Source organism: Colias croceus, chromosome 4 (genome assembly GCF_905220415.1).
Source record: "Colias croceus chromosome 4, ilColCroc2.1".
Lineage (NCBI taxonomy): Eukaryota > Metazoa > Arthropoda > Insecta > Lepidoptera > Pieridae > Colias > Colias croceus.
This window is the reverse complement of record NC_059540.1, coordinates 5,957,616-5,979,606: the sequence shown is the minus strand read 5'-3', so window position 1 is coordinate 5,979,606 and position 21,991 is coordinate 5,957,616. Positions and strand designations below refer to the sequence as shown.

Here is a 21,991-nt window from a genome sequence, read left to right as displayed (position 1 = left end):
CCGTTTCTCGTACCAAAAGCTGAAACAAAATATCGCAAGTACACAGGAGACACGTACCTACCTGTAAGGCGCGGGGTGCGGGTGCGCGAGGCGGCGCAGCAGCGCGGGCGGCGCGGCCGCGTGCGCGCCGAACGGGCCCTGCCGCGTGTGCAGCTCGTATAGTAACAGTGCGAACGCGTACACGTCGGCCGCGGGGGAACCGCTGCGGACTTCGAGCGATGTGGGGAAGGAGTCCTTGCCCCAGCCCGCTGAGCGGAGCAGCTCGGGGGATAGGTAGACGAGGCCTGGTCATTTGTTAAGTAGGTTACGTTTATAAGAATTGTATCTCTGACACTTTCGTTCTAGGTAGGATAGGTCTATCATTAAAATTATATTGTGATTTGTAAAACATTGAATTTTTTTCAGAAATCATAATCTGAGTAAGCGTATTTTATAAAAAGCGCATATACAGCTACTATCTAACTATACATATAGTTGTGGTCACATAACGATTTGAAGTAGGTACTAGAAATTTTTATTTAAATAATGTCATACACAGAGATGTGCACCTTCTGAGAAGCAACTAGTTATGTCATAAAATAGCCACATTAATAGAGCAACTGAGTTTAAGAATAAATAATAAAATCGCCAACAATTTTTTTTCAAAAATAATTTATTTTACCAAAGCAACACATTCAAATAACAGTGAAGCTGGACAAATAATTAAGAACGATTAATTTATCTGCTCGGAAATTGTTTTGTATGACACTTTCATTTAAAAATTTACAATAATATTATGTTGCGCGAAAAATTTATAAAGCAAGTTAATACATTTTTAACTAAAAATAATATTTAATAGCATGTCCACGGCTTTTTATTACTGCTTTACACCGGCGAGGCATTGACTCTATTTATTTTTGACATTTTGCTAAAGAAATAGAGTTCCATTCTTCTAAAAAAACGTCGTACAGCTCTATTAAAGTTCGACACTGTGTATTTGAAACCTTTTTCTTTACTTCGAACCACAGATTCTCTATTGGGTTTAGGTCAGAGCTGTTAGCTGGCCAGTCCAAAACAGAAACGGACGGCGCTGTTAGAAATTCCTTTACAGTGTGGGCAGTGTGCTCGGTCATTGTCATGCTGGAATGTCCAAATAACCGGTAGAACTTCTTCAGCATAAGGTAGCATTGTTTCTTCCAGTATATTTTTATATTGGAATTGATCCATGTTACCTTCTATCAACTTTACAGGTCCAACACCATGTCCAGAAAAGCACCCCCAAATTTTCACATTTCCACCACCTTGCTTTAATGTAACTTTCGTGTACTTAGGGTCGAATTCTGTATTCGGAGGACGTCGAAGATAACGTTTTCCATCGGAACATACTTTGTTTATTTTCATTTCGTCAGACAAAAGTACATTTTTCCAATTTCGCACAGTCCAGTGTTCATATTTTCTTGCAAATCTAAGCCGGGCTTGCCTGTGACAAAGTTTCAACATGGGTACTTTTCTTGCTATCCGACCATGCAATTTTTCTTCTACCAAACGTCTTCGAATAGTGCGTGCTGAGATTGCTGAAGGGTTATTTTCCCCGAAATATTCTTTTCTCAGCTCATTGGACCCCTTAACAGGATTTTGTTTCGCCATACGGACGATGTTTAGGTCATCTCGAGGAGTTGTTTTTCTCTGTCTTGGCATACGTGGGACATCCGAAGTTGTTTAATACGTATCAAAATGTCTTATGGCGTGGAAAACCATAGTTTTTGAACATTGCAGATGATCAGTTATATTTTTATAAGACTAATTCTTCCCGCGAAGAATTTTTTAACTTCCCTAGTAGATTTATCACAACTTTTATTTTTTTAATAAGAAGTAATCACTTTTAATCTTTTGCATCACTTTATGGCGCCAGAATTATACAAACAGTAACCTACAACCACAAATCGAGTCGAGTGTTCACTATTTAAATTTGAATAAAAGTATAAACTATTTAGCGTTCTTAATTACGTGACCAGCCAGTAAATAGGAATACTATGTTTAGAAGTAGTGTAAAAAGTTTGTGTATTAATTTTCAGGCTAATCACGTGTATTAATGAATACAGTGATTAATTGGAAAAGTATTTCTATATCGAGCAAAATAAAAATAATTACATGAAATTAGTTATGCATCTTAGTCTGAAAAAATCTTCCCTTTGTATCAGCGTTCTTAATTATATGACCACCACTGTATATAGGTACGTAACTTAAAAAAATAGTACATGATGATTATATACAGTGAATTTAATTATAGTACGGTACCTACTCTTTTCAAGCTGTCTTTTAATCTAAGTGATAATGATAAATATCGCTATAAAAGAGCCAACAAAATAATATTCAAAACATTTCAACCAATAAGAAAATTCCCTATTTACTATGTAATATTCCTAAAGCGCTACTATATAAAGTAAAGATTCCCGGAATCACAGCTTAGCAAATATTTACAAAGTGTTATTGGGTAAACACTACTGAAAGTTGGAAGGGAACCTTCTCAAATATAGCGCGGTTGTGAGAAAATCCATCCCTCTATTTACATTTTTATTTTCTTTGGAATGTTATTTTCTATGAAAGTACAAAATCTTTTATTCGAATTGTTAATTGTGGATTCGGAGAACATTATGAGTACTTTGTAACTGAAAAAATAGAATGAGTGCTACAATGGGAAAGAATTTTATAGCCCATTTTATGTTAGGCATTCTGTTACCGTATCAAGATGCACACTAAAAGTGGCTTCATAAAATAGTAATATATTAAGATTTATTATAAAATATTTTATGGCTTGGATGTGGTAAGTAATCTCCGACATACATAAAGTGAGCAAAAAATTGGGACGGAGCTACTGGGAAGTAATATTCTTTAAGGATCGTAAAACGTAAATGAGAAAGTTCTGATAAAATAGCTATAAATACAGATTTATAGCGGAATTTGGGCTGGATTGATTCCCGAAAGCATTGCTATATTATGTTTTACATCTTACATTGCGAAGAGTTCAATATTACAAGATACCTACGCAGATTTCAGTAGAATTATGTTAATGTCAGCAGTTTTCAGTAAATTATTCAAGTACATAATATAGTCACATATTCCTTGTCGAGAATTTCATGAATATTCTGCCGAGTAATTTTTGACAAGTGTCCTAGAGATCCAGATTCCAGTCTACTTATGATTCTTCAGACTTCTATACAGACAGCTGATTATCATCCAACAACAAACGACAGGCGTAAACTCTGTTGTGGATAAACACCAACCCATACTTACTTTCAATATGGGATCTCAAAGCATTAGGGTCAGACGGTGGCAGTTCCCCACGTCTGAACTCCCGCAGACCAAAGTCCGCCAACTTTACGACCCATCGGGCGTCCACTAAACAGTTGGACGGTCGGAGCGAGCCGTGGTACTGGAGAGGTGACTCGTGGATGAATATCATGCCCTTGGGAATAGAAATACCAAGTCTATATTTTGTTTAAAAATAAAACAAATTGAGTAATAAGTTAATTCTGACTTTTATGGGTTATAAACATTCGCAATTTTGTACGAATATGATTATCAATTTGCACAATTTTTGTAGGCCTATTATATTTCGTAACCCGAACTAAATGTTAATTGATTATGTAAATATAATTGGTAATTTGGTACAATCAAATATTAGATAGGTATGTGTAAAGTAGACTCTTTAATACCAGATAGAATTTTCAAGGAATTTAAATGAAAAGTTAAATTGGATTGAATACTCTGAAACTAGGTAGGTATGCAAAGTCTTTAAAGCTTGAAGTTTGTTTAAGGCGAAGTTATTACGAAAATCGTAGCAGAGCAGTCAAAAGTTGTCATAAAAGTAATTACTCATTTTTCATACCCTGATAATATCACCGACAAGTGACGCTATAAACATATTATCCAATTTTATGTCCTCGTTTTCGAGTATATCCTGAAAAAAAAAATAACATTGAAGAAATAGTTTTGTAACATTTTGTTTGGTTGGTAAATACATTATAAATAAATAATAAGTCGAATCAAAATGCGGAGATGGAAAATCAGAAAGGATTTAATAATAGTAGAGTCGTTATTTAAAGCTCTACCTTCATATAGCATAGTTATATGAAGTACCTACGTTATATATCTGTGACTATAATAACGTAGGTACTGACCTATGAAAGTAATGTTATTAAATAAAAATACAAAACTTATATAAAAGTTAATATAACTGTGACATGTCATCAGCACTTACTTTAAGGCTCCCTCTCGTACAGTATTCAGAAAGAGCACACACATTGGGCGGTTCGATACACGCGCCCACGAACCCATTCACATTGTCATGTTGCAAATCCCGCATCTGTGGCAGTAAATTAATTATACCTTACATTGTTATAACTATGTTAGTTGTGGGTGTATGCTAATTCAAGGTTAGTTCCCAGATGAGTTATCGGTTGAGCTCGAATATAGTTTCGATAATGTGGAGACATTACCGAAGACTCTACCAGAATTAATAATTATCGGATTCTACTATCGGGATTAAATTTAGTCCAGTGAAGAATTAGTTAGTTAGAGAAACGACATATCACTAAACATTTTTATTGAATGCGAAAGTTGGCTTGTCACATTCACGCACTTTTGAACAAACTATACTTGATCAGGCGAGCAATAACTTAATCAAAGTAAAAATTACGATAAATAACAAGTTGATAAATGCAATAAGATGCCACACCTGGATAAATCAGAGTTATTTTCGTTTTCTTTAGCCATGATATATTACCTATAATATCTACCTACTAGACCAGGAAAATCGCACCTAAACGTATCAATTACAGAATCAATAGCAGGTAGTGTTTGAATGTCTTCCTTATATTTTACCTAAATGAAATTGTTTCTAATAATAATATACTAACTTAGTTATTAGGTAGGTAGTACCTAACTAGATGCTTATTTGTAGGTGATATAAAGTTCCTTAACTATATCACCTAAAAATACGGTGAACTGACTCATATAATAGGTTAATATTATATGAGTATTATTATAACAATAACGGTACCACGAGCAAATCCTTTTTTTATAATCGTACCAGCCCCCACGACACAAGTTCTCTGTGTGGGAGCTATAGTTAACAACTATAAATGTATAAATAAGAAACAGCAACTTTCTTTATGTATTGTTAAATTGGTTTTGTTACCTACCTGTGTTTTGCTGAAAATAAATAATTTTTCATTTTTTTTTTTCATTTTTTCAATATTTATCTAAGTTTGTTGTTTAATATTAAACACCAGAAGAAAATCTAAAAAATGTTCCCTTGGACAACAAAAAGAGCACGCCGTATTTTCAGTGAATTAAAATTAAGTTTATCTGGTGACAATAGAGCCGGGGTCGATGTCTCCGCTAATTTCAAAAGCTTTTCATTTCGAATAAATACTATTCACAAACAAATTCAAAACAAACGTCTATTATGTGTTCTGTTTCTTATAAAAACAAAGGAAATAATCACGAAATAATAAATGATGACATAAATCACGTAGTCGCAAGTTATCCGCGCTATTTAATCAACACTGCCGGTGCTAATAGCGGCACTATTTTTGCCAATTAATCATAGAAATACATGTGCCGTATTCTACCTGAGGCGTGAAAGTTGTACATAATCATTACTATGATTTATCCTCTCCTATTAGTCTCGTTTATAGCAGACTATTGTAAGGATTTCGTCGTTCGCGCTTCGGTGAAGCTTTCGTATAGATAAACCTTTTTTCACGGTTGGCTTATTTGTGAATCTGTATGATTAACTCGGGGTTTGCTCGTATGTCATTTTATTAGCTCAAGATGCCACAGAAAAAGAAATGGATGCTTATTTCTGTCTGTATTTACTCATAAAGATTTATTAAAATTTTATTAAACACAAGTACCTAACAATAGACGAATAAATACATATATACCTTCGAATCGGCTCGACTGATATTGAGCGATAAATTATGGAGAAAGAAGTTTTTGAGTTAGATTACAATAAATTACAACCAAACAAAAAATCTCCAAATAAACAAGTTGAACATCATAAACTCACAATTTTAAGTTCCTTCTTGATCTCCCGATTGATATCAATATGGTGTCGTCGTACGCGCTTCACAGCAAGTAGCCGTCCTCTATAGAAGGCGACTTCAGTGAAAATGGCGGAATATCTAAAGTCTAGGTCCGGGTTCGAGCTGAGAGAGACCTGGCTGGACCGAGCGCCGCCTGTACTGCCCTTCTCACAGATCGCATTGCTTGAGTTCGTGTTCAACCCCGCGCTGCTATCTTGCTGGAAAAAATCAGCTCTGACCAACTTGTCCTGGGAAAAATCAGCTCTGACCAACTTGTAACGTCACCTTGGACAGTCAATTTTGATTTACCGAACTAGGTAGGTATGTCATTAGTACAACCCAAGGGACCAATGAAAGGCTAATTGACTATTATGATGATATCTTTGTTGTAAAGAGAGGATATGGAAAAATTAAATCTTGACGTATTGCATTATTTATCACATTTTAATGTTGTTCAAACCCAAAAAGCAAAAACTTGTTATTCATTTCTAGTAAATGATAGTGCGATTGTTGAATTGTTAAAGTTGTTAAAAAGCTCGACTCTACACTCTAATAAATTGTATGATATCTACTACTATTGTGTATTCTACTTTTCAGCTCCTAATATTGTATCATGCCGTGCAAAATTTGTAAGAAAATTACAATGTGAAGTAGTATTTTTGTTGATGGGGTTAAAGCAGAATATTCTTTATTTAGGTAGTAGAAAAACATAGAAGCACAAACATGCAAACAACATATATAAATTCCGTTTACCTACTCAGTTTGTTGGCGCGCTGTTCGTCATCTGGTAGGTGGAGGTCTCTAAAATCGATTTTCCACAATAGAGAATCGAGTTCCTGCTCATATCGCCAACCGCGGTATAAAGCTAGTGCAGCTAGCGCTAACAGTACTAAGGTGCCACCAGAGGCTCCTAACGCCCAAGCACCAATATGACCTATACGGAGAGACCATGTTTACATTAATTTTCTTAATAAAACACGAAGTAATTGTAGATTAATAATTGTTTTTGTAGAAATTGTAAAGTTTGTCTTATTTTAGGACTTCTCATGAAATAAACTAATGGATTCGTATTCGATTAATTTGATACTATCTTAACAATTGAACAAAGTAATACATTGTTTGCCTTCTTATTTTTTCACATTACATACATTAACAATAGAGAATAGGTAATTCTATCGCAAAACATTTTAAGAAATCGAAGCAACGAAATATTAGACCCGAAGCACTTAGGCTTCGTTGTAAACGTTTCTATTCAATTTGTATGTACGTAGCCCAGACGGGATTCGAATTGGAATCTCTTAAAGTTGGGACCAGTCGAATTCGACGCTTTTAATTGGAAAAGCGAAAGCTGTACGATTTGTACGAAATCCCGTCTTTGAAACGCCGAGAATAGTATAAGATTTTCCTGCTAGCTAGCTGTAAATTGTACCTACTTATATAAAAGTGTTTTTACTTTTTTCTTTTAAACCATGAACAAAATCAACATTATGAAACTTAAACATTACAATTTGTATGGTAGAACTATCAAAAAAAAAATGTAACAAATATGGATGGACATATTTTTAAAATTCATAAAATTATAAACATCAAAAAGAAACTTTTATATAGAAAGTGAAAATCGTCTTAAAAATGATTGCTTCAATAAAAGACACTCGAAAGTTCAAAGCATTTTCGAATAAAATTAAGCCACTGTAGACGTATCGCATTTTCTCTCAAGTCTTTCGTCATTTATATAACAGAAATAACAAACAGATATTCTATATCTTGTATGAAATACATACACTAGATAATATCGTCTGAAAGGGTATTAGGGTTCTCAATTATTTTAAATCCGTCAATGCGTCTCATATAGGTATAAGGCTAGGATATTATTTGATTAAAGGTTAAAAGATTGACTGTGTTGATATTATATAGACAAGATTTTCCTTTTACTGAATCTATTTGCGTCATAATTTTAGTGGTAAAAGTTTAGTGGTAAAAAAAATATACTTATTCATATTTAATGAAAAAAAAAGGTGAATGTTTCATCTGATTAAAATCCTCGACGCCTCCAGAACAGAATCAAATTCGTTGTAGGTAACTTCACTAAACTATTGCCACATCATAATATGTATAATAAAATGTATAACCTTCACGATATTGCAATTAAAAAACAAAATAATACGTCTGCTAGAAAGAACAAGTAGTTAAAGTTGTAAAGCATTGAAAGTGTTGCGGATCGAGAGCGGCGACGCAGCGGGAGTCGTGCGGACAATGGTCGCTGCTCAGCATTGCTTGTCCACACATTACGCTTTACGACCCACCCCTCACTCTCGCTTACAAGCTTTGCGCTTAATGCCGCCCGACCTCCAGCTAAGCATTACTTTTTTACTTCTAACAAAATTGGACCGCCTAATGTATTCCGGTCCCGTTGATTCTATTAGCCGCTAACACACTATACCCATTTAGTTAACTACTTTCAGCGGTATAGGCTTTTAAAGATACACAATAGTTATGTCAGAATAATTAGCATAACAAAGTTATACTTACTAACGCATTTTTCGCCTCGAAATCCGCACGGAGGTTCTGAGAGCGGCACGCGTCCTCCTGGCCATTTAATATCTCTCAGGAGTCGTAATTCCTGTTCAAAGTGTAACATAATTGTATAAAATTTTAGCGCTCTCAAACATTTACTTAGTGTACAATAATGTGGAAACTTTTAATATAGCGCTGGCTAGTTCACATTCCTTTCAACGAAAGAATGCCTATTTTCGCACATTCCCTTTAAAGTGTATTTATTGCAAAGATGAAATATTTTATTGCTTTATTAATTATATTTGTAAATACATACAATCAAGATTAAAAACATATGGCTTTGACCTAAAACGTTGAAATTTGATTTGGATACATTATTTATTCACATGAGCGTTAAAACTTCGCTTACATTACCGATGTTGATTTTAGTATCACGCAAAGTGTTTATTTAGATTATGCACGCCGTTTATAGGTCGTCAATTACTCGTACTTTACACATAATGACTAATAAACATTTCAAGTACGTTTAGAGAATTTTCTCGATGGCATGAACATCTTATCTCTTGAATTAACATTAAAGGAAAAATTTACAAAATATTAATAAGGGATTCTATAAAATTGGCGTTTTTTTTTCCATACGTACATAATATTATAACGTATTCGATGGATTACTTACCGGGGCTAATTTGTGAAATACTCCAAGGGGGTAAAGTCCTGGGGGTCGGGTTGGATCCACGGAGAGCAATGTGTAGTTTCCCTCTGCATCTCCATTTTCATCCATATGTACGCTGTATCTGTATGGATTGAATATTATTTTGTTGAACCACCAATAAATAAAAGAGAAGACATTTTTCAAATATAACTAAAATGACTTTTTATAAAGATATCCGTGATGTACCTTCTAGTTCTATAGTTGTTTCTCTTTAGCAAAGATTATCTAGCCATGGTTGACATTTAAATCGTTGTAAGAGATAATCACCCGGATTTGTATTCATGAGGATATACCTAATGAGCTTAAAACATGAATTGTGCTGTGGTCTCAAGAATAAGTAAGCCGATTAGTAACAAAAAGATGCTTTACAGCTTTATAATGTCGTCGTTAAAATTTTATTGTAACCAATTAAATTTTAATTGATGTGTATACAAACTCTATAGTTCTATACGAATAAAAAACAAATAAAAGGATTTATTAACCAACATATTAAAACGATAGTATATAGATGGATATAGATAGTAGTATGTACCAGCCACAGGTTTTCCATTCCATTTTTTGTAAAAGAACCATCTGGGTCGCCTAATGAATCGATCACCACGGCCCATGAGACTTTGTGAGGCTGTTACCGGGTGTAAAATTATTTGATCTTTATATTTTGATCTTAATGTTCAAAGTATATTTATTTGTCCGTATTAAAATTTTCTGATCACTCAAACTTAAAACAAAATAATTAAATATACACGTGATAATTTCTTCTTGATAGAGCTAAACTCAATACATATAATTAAAAAAAAATGCCTTGGCGCGCAAGAAAGTAAAAGAAGAAAATCTTAGTAACTAAAATTATTCCTAGATTAGAAGTTGTCTACTTTCAGAATAAAATAAGGCTTAAGTAGTTTAAAATAAGTTTTGACTGCTTAGTTATCTTTTATTTAGCAAATTAGAAGATTTAATTCCAGACAAATTGCGAATTAACGACGTCGGTACCAATAGGAATTCGTATTGCGGAGAGCGGAAGACAAAATTTGACACGCCATGCATTTCAATTAGTTGACTGTCGTTAAAAGAAAGATATTTACGGGTGGGATAGTGATACTAGAACAATTTTACAGCACATCAACGCCGCAGGAATAGTAATTAGACCAAACGTTACGCGTAACATACTAAAAATAATACCAAATACAGCTGCCAATTCGTGCAAGTGGCTTGTAAAAATAGACTTAATTATATGAAATAATCAAGTAGAGTTAGGATTCACGGAAGAATTCTACCTATACCCGTGGCCCCGTCGTTTATGTGGCTTGACGGAACACAGTGGGGTTTTGGTCGGTAGGAATCCGACATAACCCGCGGCCCTTTCCCCGGACGCCGTGGGTATCTATGCAAGATTTCCCCACTTAAAAAAAAAAAAAAAAAAAAAAAAAAAAAAAAAAAAAAAAAAAAAGGATTTTTAGCTAATACATGTTTATTTAACACAAGTACATAATTATTATTTCATTAAAATAAATGCCCTGTGATATGTCGTTTCTCATCAGAGAGATACGCGGTCTCAAACCTGGAGCCAAATGTTAGCCAAGCGCAGGTCTCATTTTATAAAATCATTATTTCATTAAAATCTTAATTACATAGCCTATTGATATTTATATCTAAACCTATTTTGCATAAGAATTCGTCCTTATCAAAACGGGTTTGATGCCGTTACATATATCAGCTCTCAACATGCCTAAAAACTTAAAAAGTAACAGTTTATTAATTAATTTGGAAATTTTAATAGCCAACAAACGGTAAACACATCCCTTCAGAGGCACATATAATTATAATACGTACGGTTATCGTATACTTAAATCCTGATTTACATATCTTAGTTCAAAACTCAAGTTAAAACATTTATTTATTCAACAAGCGCTTTTGAATTGTCAATAGCATTTATTAAGGTGATCTTCTTTTTACTTACCCCATAACGCTTCTGTAAGTTGTGTTCCTCATGTAAGCGGCGATGGAACGACCGTCCCTCGCTTCGATACCAGTCCTGAGGGCCGAGACGAGGGCTCTAGCGTACACCCATACCGAGTCGTGTAACCACGCTGCTTCCACTGGTATCTAGACCAGAATATATTATAATGAATTGTGGAATTGGGGTGTTTGAGTGGGAAATAGTGTTAATAAGTTCCTAAAAACGACGGCTTGTAAAAATGTTTACGTTTCAATTTGTCGCCTTTGTAGATATTTAATAGGTTTCAGGAGTTTTTATTATCAAATACATGCATGAACATGTATAATAAACTAATGCATGATATAGAGAATAATCCAGTCTTTCATGAATATATTACAAGTATAAATTCTAAAACACTCTATCATAGTTTAATCCTGGCAATCATGCATTGAAACTAGTTCTTGAGTTTATAAGCTTTGAAAACTATCTATTAAACTTGGAGAGCTATGCATTCAACTATGAAAGTTCTTCATTGCAGTTGAGTATACGTAAGGAGTATATGATAGGAATTAATAAAGATGTAGGTACTGAAATTTATAATGATATGATTTATTCCAAACAAAAGAGTATCAAAAATGACAGTTGTATTACCTACTCTACATTACTCTACAGTATTGTTTTACAGTTTTGAAGTAAAATTTGTAGATCTTGCATTTTATGAATTGTGTATATACCTACTACGGAGATCAAATCGTTAACACACACATAATTTCGACTTATAACCATTCTTTTTAGAACCTGCATGTGTATAAAAACCTTTTTAAAAGCTTCTAACAATCATTATATCCTATTTCATAAACTATGTTGTATTTCATGTCAATGTCTCGTTAATTGTCTATGGCCAGAAATATTATTTCTTTTCATATTTTTAACTAATTCTATTCTTGACAAGATAATGTGTGTATCCAAATGCGTCCTTGTCAAGGACATTGATGTACTTGAAATAGCATGAACATGCCGCAGTTTGCAAATTACCGTAATAGCAGTTTAATTTAGGTATTTGGGGCAATAGCTATCGTTATCTCGTTTCCGGTTTCCACAGATAACATGTAAGCTCCAATTGATCAAAGCGAACTGGCAATTGATACATCACACTCATAAAAAGTGTTGTGTTGACATGTAGGTTACACTTTATTGCGTAAGTTAAGGTTGTTAGTAGATAAGCTCTTCTTTATATTCGGTATTGTCGAGGTTGTAACTGTGATGATTAATTTTTTTTTGTATCATGATACATGAATGAATGGGTATAAAATTTAATATAGAAAGAACTAATCCTTTTTGTCATTGAAACTGAAAAATATAAGAAAATGTAATTCTGAAGTCACTTAAGTAGTATCGAATGTCGATCGACTTATTTTTTTTTTCAGCAGTATTATGAACTCAATATTTATCGTATGTACGGTACATACGATAAGAGGCTAGAGCTAAAATGTTAGGCAATATACTTACAACTTTACCACCGCCAAGAGCGAGTAGGGGATTGGTGAAATTGAACGGAGGCATCTGCAATCGCCTGTTTACTTCCGCGGCGAAGGCGGGGTACGAGGGCGCAGGGGAGGGCGCTACAGCGAGATAAGAGCGAAAGGCCTTGATTGTCCTCGAGCTAGGTTCCCTAATCAAGGGACCCGCTAGATAGCGGATAGCCTCCTCCGGTTCATACTTTTCAACGTCAACGCCGATTGCTGCGTATTCCCCTGAAATATGGCTCTTTATTATATTTTGCAGATGTAAGATATAGTCAACAGTTTACTAACAACGTCGTGCGTACAATACACGTAGAGTCACGTGCGTAGAAAAATAAATACCGAATAATACCGTCATATTGTCAAAGTCAATACAAAACAGCCGTAGAGCTCGTATTGTAATTATCTTAATCAGAATTGATACACCGAAAAATTCTATTTGATTTATGTGTTCATTAAATCAATATTAACGAAAAAAAATTAAAAGTGTTATTGAAAGTAATAAGGATGATTAAAATTGTATATTTGAGTAAATATAATTTATTTTTGAGGATAATGAGATAGGTACTTTGTATGGGAATAACTACTTTTAAGGTCTTAATTGTCTCGAATGTAACATGTTAAATTACATAAGGTAATGTTAAATTACATAATGGAATTATAGTGATAAGAAAGTTACTTTTTTCACAACTTCAAAACTCAAACAATTTCATTAACCTTATCATTTTTTCCGTATACCTATGTATTTTCTTTGTAAACATAAAACTTTGGTTCCACTGAATAATATCTAACCGTTGCCATCAGCACTCATATCAAAAATGTATATCAAAATTTTTTATTATTCGATAAACATAAATTACTATTATGTATATGTTTTATAATTTATACATGGTATGATGAGCGTATGGTTACATTTTATACGGTCTACTTTCGTAAAAATTTTCCACAAATAATGTTGTTGATAAAACACAGCTCTAAAAATTAAATCTACTTTTTACTCTGCAACTGATAATTTTTCAAGTCGACACTAATTGGAAAGAATAGTGGTATTTTGACTCGTCATTAGTCTTTGTAATAAATGAACATTGGATAAAAAAATCTTTAGAATTTTACAGTTATAATCGTCGTGAAATTATATACCATTGTAGGACAATTGTTTCATCTATTTCACTAATAGATTTTTACAGGTACCTAGATGTTCTACCGCAAAAATAATTTACGCAGCCCTAAAACGATCTTCAATTAAAATGAATTTATATAGACCATGGAGAACGTTAATGTAAAATTATAGTGTCCAGTTTTCGTATCGTAACTCACATCATAGAGATAATATTAGGTACCTATGTAGTTGTCAATAGACGTAATACATGAATATACTATACCAAATACCTACCAATAGGTATGTATCTGAGCAACAATAGTTTCGAGTCAATATTTACTTGATGGTAGGCATATAAACGTCCTCAAATACCATCATAAACTACGTAAGGTTATTTTTCGTTCATAGCATTGAAGTTTGAACAAACTGTTCTATTATGTCCAACTCCGGGTAGGCGTAAATTTACAAATAAATAGAATAATATTGTTGGAGTTAAACCGTTCTGCTTTTGACCCGCTATCGTGATGGATAGCTTGTTGACTGAAGATGAATGACCGGTAACTGGAAAACCTTTTAAACTCGGTGCGAGATATGAGAAAAGTTTCAGTGGTCTAATTTATAGCTTCTACTAGCATTTTTTTGAATTTAAATGTATACAGCTAAAGTACTTCGGACAATTTAAAGATTTTATTCACGTTTATAATTTTTATTTAACATATCTACGTTATGACTCTATAAATATAGAGCTCTACATAAAATTGTATGAAATATTTTTAAATCCATGCAAATTTTATTCTCTCAAATTAATTAGGAGTTATAGAACTTTTATTTCAATGGAATTGTATATCAAATAATTAAACTTACCAGTATCCAATAATTTCATGCTGTCCAAAGCTAACATAAGCCCAATGTGATCGTGATAATATCCGACAGACACGTAAACTGAAACAAAGAATTAAGTAAGAGAATGTCCACTGTTATTTAGTAAACTCGTAAAAAGCGTTAACTTACTTCTTGTATCTTTGTAAGTTTCTCGTACGATATCTAAAAAAGGGTTACGAGAGAAGTTTTCCCGTCTGTTTTCGTAGTAATAAGGTTGCCGGTATACTTGCACTGTCCGTATTGTTATTTTCTTCTCATTAGCTGCTGTTATTATTGCAAAGGCTAGCCGAGAAAAGTCATGGTTCGGAGCCTTGAGGTAGACAACGGCTACCTGTTGAAGCGACATTGAATATTTAACAGACGAATAGTTTTGTTAATCTTGACAATTGAATAGCCAATTAACTACGTTAAGTAATCCATATTTTATCGAAAAAAAGGCAAATAACTAGATAATTATAATTTAGGTATTATTTATAAGCTGTAAATAAAAATATTAGGTGTAGAGATAATATTTTACATGCATGAAATTGAAATGCGTTAGAACAGCAACCACGGAGCGCGAAATGTCGATGTCTGAAGGTCTGGTCCTGGCGAAGGTAGAGTACACTCTCTTGTTAGAACTCGCCACATCTCTGCAGTACTGTAGAACAAATTATTAATCTTAATGTAACTGTATAAAATATTTTTACTATTAAATTACTATTACTATTAAATATAAAATATTATTTCTCTAAAAATTTGACTTCGTGGTCGACTTTGAATGCCTTTAAATAGACAAAATATGAGATACTTACCAACTTTTTTGATCATGTTTACAGTAATTAATAATGATAGTTTATACTTTTAAAATAATATGAAATATACCTACCACAGAACAATAAAAAGAAAATGTTAAGATACATTTTCATTTGCTTTGCATGAAAGTCTACATTGTATTTCAATCGGCGACTTGCGTGATTCAATTGGCAGGGTTAGTTTGTTTGTAATTCGTAACTCCATGTGACATTTGCGGTAAATACATTAGCAAGCCGTCCACGCTTAATGACGTGCAAAGTTTTTATGAAACACGACGCACATTCAGTGTCAAAATTGTATTGTATATGTCTTTAACAACAAGCCTTTGTTGTTATGCTAATGCTATACACAAAGATAGTATATGGACATAGTTAAACTTTAACGGTAAATTTCTAACATGATATATTTAGTAGGTACCGAACATTGAACATAAGAAAATACAACAATAGAAACAATAATTTGGCACAAAATACTTATACCTATAGGTACCTACACAAAAATAAAATTGCAATCGCAAAACTCTATCATAAATTATTTCATATTGTCTAGATAGTTGAAGATACAGAGTAACTTAGAGAGATAAAATCGAAGTAACATGTTTATAGAGCCCTAATGTAGTTTAGTTTATTGACTTTGATTTTGTCGAATAAATTAAGCTCGGAGAAAAGTCGAGTTCATATTGTTACATTGTGATACTGCTGCTGTGCTATCTAATCACAAACATGAGATAATAAATGTAGGTAACATTATCCCTATCAAACTTTTTGCGATAATAATAATAACCTAATATGTCGATAGTTATATAATATACTCACATAGCTTATCATAGGAAGGTTAAAAGCTGCAGCCATCCTCCCTTCGTGGACGCACGTTTCTTGTGGTCCGATGAACGCAGTCACATTAGCTGCCCATAAAGCCGCTACCTAGACAAGGATACGGCAATTTATAAGCAATTAGTAATGGAGATCAATTTTAATTGAAATTGGCTCCCGTTATACGATTTTAACCACATTCCTGTCGTTATCGCTATTTTTACCGATGTTCTATGAAGCTCTACGAGAAAATTTTTAAATTACTAGCATATCTTTTTGTTATTAATTGATTTTATTAAATGAAGTACATGCTCAGTTTATTGGTCACCTAACAAGCTCCAAAACGACGACAACGCATACGAATAATATAATTTTGTTTTGTTCCCATTTTTAATAGATACTAGTAGCTAAAAAAACTTTAAATAAAAAACGTATAAGTGATATAAATGTGTGTTTGACGAAGCTGACAGCAGATTAGCCTGCCTGTTACTTTTCTTCTGCAGAACGTCAGCCGCAGGCTTCGGAGATAGATTACCGAGCAAGTCGCACGACACACGTAGGGATATACCTACGAGCGTATGAGCGTCTGCTTTGTTCTACTTATAAAGTCTCGGTCATTAATTCAATAATCTCGTATAAAAGTTTCATTAAAATACTGAACAATTGAATAGACTAAAAGTTCTTTCTTATGGATTAACCAAGGGATTAACACACGATTAGTGATTAGTGTTTGTCTACATTATCACTAAATATACCAAGTATGTATAGGTATAACTGTAGCTATAAAATATTTCAAAACTTAGGCAATTGCCAATTACTTTAAAGTCACGAGACAGAGTATTAATGAAAAGAAACTTGTTTTAATTAAATCCCTTGGGTCTTTCTATAAATGTCAATGTTTTAGTGATTAATGTTATATTTATATGATATTGTAATTTCTTCTCGCAATTTTTATTAAAGGTATTTTTTAACATAGGTATTATACCTTAGTAGATTTATAGGTATAGTAAGAAGTATAGTGTCAGCTACCATATACTTAGTTGGTCTCCTGTACTTTTCTAATGCTTTCATATTTCACAGAATAAGTATAAATTTTAACTACAATCATTTGTTCCACTTCATCAGTTAGCAATAACAATAATATTAATTGACCTGCGAGCGGGAAATAATAACAATAAATCAAACTGAAGTGAATTAAAGTTATAAGAGTTTTCAATGACTTGAACGCGTTCTGCCTTCCGATATCGCCCATTACTAGGTCATTGCGATTCTTGGGAATAACACACAGTTGAATATTATTTCTGGAGTGCTTAGTTGAGTGCTTCGTGATGTGAATGAGCTCCTTCACATCTCCTCAGTGTATACTTATGCAATACACACACCTGTTCAAAGATGTAAATCTTACGCTCGCATGAGCAAGTGTTCGAGGTTTTATAAACAGTTTATAAATATTTTGTAAGACATATAGTACCTACTCAATAATTACAAGCATGCGGCGTGTGATTTAAATGCAAGACCTTTCCAAATAATCATATCACCTTTTATTTAAGGTATTAACCTATATAAAATACCTTGACTACCTTTGAACTCTGAATTTCGAAAGAGGAAAAGTAAATCGAGATGTATTTGTGACATTCGTGACTCATATTTATCATAATTGCAAATCAGTTGCATAACATAAACACTATGGCAATGTATCTCTCAGCACGTTGAGATGACTAACAGAAAGTGTGTTGGCTACTTTATAAAGTTCAATGTTCTTCCTATGGGCTCATAATATTAATGGTCAGATGTGAAAATAGATTCAGCAAAGTGTTTTGATAACATTATATAAAATTTTATATATTCATGACAGACATTTAGCTGTATCTACATACATATAAACATATACCTAACGATTTTTTTATAGTCAGTAGAATAATAAATAATGATTTTAAGAATTTTCAAGAGGAACTCTACATAACTTTTATCATTACCTACTAACTGACGCACAAAAATTTAATTCCTCTATCGTATCAAATTATAGCTATTGTAAACTTTACGAACCCCATAAAATGTCAGTATTCGAGAGCAGTTAACTCCAAAACTGAAATTTTAATTATAGTGAACTGGGTTATTGGGCGCATCCGTTTCATAATGTTTTAGAAAAAAGGAATGAACACAAAATTTATGTTGCATACAACTCATAAATGAATTCTTTAATAACATGTGGATCGTATAAATAATGCGAATGTGATAAAAAGAGAGAAGAAAGCCCGGTAAATTGGTATAATGTAAAACTTACTTGTCGAATTGAAACTTCTTCTTGCCCGTATGTTTCAGCAACTACAAAATCCAAAGAATGACCCATGGGCTTCAGAAGCTTTTCATTAACCTCTTCAACGGCCATTGATATTGCACCTGTTACATTAATTATAATCACTATTACTAATAATGTTTAAAGCATTGATTCGTTAAGATGCAAGGCGAACACATATGAATTCGCCAACGACCAATAAATGAAGGTTTTACTGTTTACAGCCTAATTATACTTAAGCTAATGTAACACAATCGTAACTACATGCCGCCAAATTATTTTTATACTTTTCGATAAATACCCAGGATGAAACATAATTCAGAATAAAATTTAGGATAATGTTACGCAGATGGTGCCGACTGTGAAAACTCGAAAATTTTAACTGAATCATCGGTTTGTAAAAATTCAATAAGATTAATTCATAAATTCGATATGTAGGTATAATGTATTTGTAGCAATCATCGAAGTTTTCCGTATTATGTTTGGATTGATTTTTTATTCGGTGATATGTAAAATGTGATAAATGAATTTCTGCTGTTTTATAATGTAAGTATAGCAACTTCTTGAAATATGAAACTTTGAATGTGTAGGTAAACTACCTTTGTTTCCATGTCTCTAATTACAATATCTACCAAACGATTACATGACAGAAATTTAATTAAAATATAGTTATTGTGAGTTGTTTCTAATAAGCATTATGCTTATACATAACAGCTATGATTAAATATAATAAGACCTAATTATTATCAAAAACATTAAACCTGTGAAGGTTACAATTTTATCTAGAAACTATAGCTGTTGCCCGCAGCTTCGCCTGCGTGGAAAAGCCAAATTTTCATGATACTAACTTTCATCCCCTATTTTACCCCTTTAGGGAATTAATTTTCTAAAATCCTTTCTTAGGGGACGCCTCCGTTATGACATCTACCTGCATGCCAAATTTCAGCCCGATACGTCCAGTGGTTTGGGCTGTGCGTTGATAGATCACTATATCAGTCACCTTTGAGTTTTATATACTTACTAGTGGTCCGCCCAGGCTTCGCCCGTGGTACCCACATGTTTAAACTATCCTATCTCTCAAGTTGGATCGAACTGCACATGGTGTGCGAATTTTATTATAATCGTTTAAGTGGTTTAGGAGTCCATTGAGGACAAACATTGTGACACGAGATTTATATATATTAAGAATATAGATTTCTTGGCTTCGACTACATTCTAGTACGGGAGCTAGCAACGTTTAAAAAAAAGTCATTTTAGTATAGTTGGGTTTTTGATATAGGTACTGTTTCTCTTGCTATTTTGCATGTTGATGGAATTTCACTTATTTCGATGATATTTTAATTATTTTGAAATAAAAATTGCGTCTGGCACCTATTTAACAACGAAAAAAACGTCTTGCAATAAAAAATGTATGTCTAATGGATCTATCTAAAGGCAAAAGATTAAAAATTACGCTTTAAAAAATGACTTTAAATTAAGGATATTTTCCTGTGCAGATAAGATGCGCACTATTAAACGCAACCACTGCGGCCAGCCAGACAGCCCGGACTGTAACCGAAATAGCAAGAGGAACAGAATATCAAAGAACCAACTATACTAAAATGCCCACTTGTCAACGTTGCTACCTCTTATACGATTCGTAGATGTTCAAATAACGTTAGTTTTGAAAAATAAATTATATTGAGACATTTCAACACCTTCAACACCAATATAATATTATGTTCCCTGAAGTTTTAATTTTCACTATAACATATCCATAAACTTTTAGTGCTTGGACATGACGTTTTTCATGAACTCTACCATTATAGAGAGTCAGATTTTGCAAACGCTTGACTACTTAGTATTAAACACGCGCGACTTTTGGATCTAGATAGTGCAATATTTATAGATAAAAATTTGATTTTCAATCAGAACGTGGTGTTTGTTATTGGAATATCCTGGAGCAACTCCGAACATGTAAACCCGTCACTCTAGCCGCTAGCGTAAACTGTCTCTCGGTTGCATCAAATCATCCGTCATATCATAAAAGATGGAATTGTGTGTGCTCGTAATTGCTAGCATAATATCTACAAATGTTTAGCATACACAGTGCAGTATATAATATACTTAGAATATATCTGGCAGTTGACTGGTTTTGGTATACCTAGGGCTAGATAGATATAATATGAAGAGATTACATTATTTACATCGCAAAGCATTAGAAATATTTACCTGATATGACTCTTCCGGGTCTAGGATAGTTCATATCACCGGGTTGTCTCTGTGATCCTGTGAGATATCCAAGTGTGAACTTCTCTCCATACGAACTTTTGACTGTTAATGTTACGACGCATAAACAGCAACGAAACTGAAAAGAAGATCGCTAGCTCATTATTTCTATTTGAATTATATCATTCCTTATTCTGGATTTTTAGATTGGATGTTAATTGTAGCTCTAGCTTACTAGCTGGACTGCTGGAGTCGTCTTGTGGTAACCTGGAGGCTATATGCGCTAAACCCGACTATATTATAATCTCTATCTTTCTCTACCAAAATTCATCAACAAAGATTCATCCATCCATAATCACAAACTTTCTTATATTATATGCATATAAATAGTAGGAAAAAGGATTAGTGTTCAAAATAATATTTGTAGGTCTTACGAGGATCCAACGGAAAGGAAAATTATTCCATAAGCATATTTTATATTTTTATTTTGTATCTCTACTTCACTAGTGTATCTCTACACACTTTTGAGAAACTTTAATTTCTTGGATAGATAATACGAGAACTGCAACGAGAACTGTTTTTATTGCGACCAGCTCCCTTGTTGACTGAAAATTGTAATTTTAGTGTTAGTAGAAGTCAACGCTTCCGTGCGCACGTGCGACCAACATTTTTCCGATATTGCCTGGATCGTAAAATGCTTTAAAGTGTAGAGAGCAACTGTTTTTAAACACACTCTTCTCAACTCGCGATAAAGCTTTGTTGATGGAAGCAATTTATAGCATACATACACGATAATCGCTACATTATGCGCGTGGTTTATTATTAACCAAGAATATTTTTCTTTTTAAACAGGAAATTGAATTTGTTTACAACAAACAATAGGTATGCACTGTTGTGGTAAAAATAACTTTATATGAATTGTATAATTTCTTAATAGTTTGTAGGTAATTTGTATGATCATCTCTATGTGAGACTCTAGTATCTACACAATTGACAATACCTAAGTCCTCTATACTCTATATGTAAATAATACCAACCATTTGAGAAGATTAAAAAGAAACGTAGTCTTCAAATACGTATGGAATAATTCGTCCAACTTTACGCAATGATACAAAATGTATGGCAGGCACCGAAACTTGTTTG

General features: G+C 33.3%; 1 protein-coding gene across 1 annotated transcript in view; it reads right to left on the bottom strand.

Moving 5' to 3' along the window:
• LOC123691143 (guanylate cyclase 32E) overlaps nucleotides 1-21,991 on the bottom strand; it is a 30,298-nt gene that overhangs the window by 4,368 nt on the left and 3,939 nt on the right. Inside the window, exons 2-17 of the mRNA XM_045635391.1 lie at nucleotides 20,852-20,987; nucleotides 18,629-18,744; nucleotides 16,348-16,455; nucleotides 15,255-15,377; nucleotides 14,867-15,068; nucleotides 14,720-14,797; nucleotides 12,743-12,987; nucleotides 11,255-11,400; nucleotides 9,262-9,379; nucleotides 8,601-8,691; nucleotides 6,829-7,005; nucleotides 6,056-6,285; nucleotides 4,241-4,345; nucleotides 3,869-3,940; nucleotides 3,274-3,445; nucleotides 62-284 (exon numbers count right to left, since the gene is read on the bottom strand). Coding sequence (XP_045491347.1) covers nucleotides 62-284; nucleotides 3,274-3,445; nucleotides 3,869-3,940; nucleotides 4,241-4,345; nucleotides 6,056-6,285; nucleotides 6,829-7,005; nucleotides 8,601-8,691; nucleotides 9,262-9,379; nucleotides 11,255-11,400; nucleotides 12,743-12,987; nucleotides 14,720-14,797; nucleotides 14,867-15,068; nucleotides 15,255-15,377; nucleotides 16,348-16,455; nucleotides 18,629-18,744; nucleotides 20,852-20,987 — 2,342 coding nt within the window. The remainder of the gene's footprint in view (nucleotides 1-61; nucleotides 285-3,273; nucleotides 3,446-3,868; nucleotides 3,941-4,240; nucleotides 4,346-6,055; nucleotides 6,286-6,828; nucleotides 7,006-8,600; nucleotides 8,692-9,261; nucleotides 9,380-11,254; nucleotides 11,401-12,742; nucleotides 12,988-14,719; nucleotides 14,798-14,866; nucleotides 15,069-15,254; nucleotides 15,378-16,347; nucleotides 16,456-18,628; nucleotides 18,745-20,851; nucleotides 20,988-21,991) is intronic.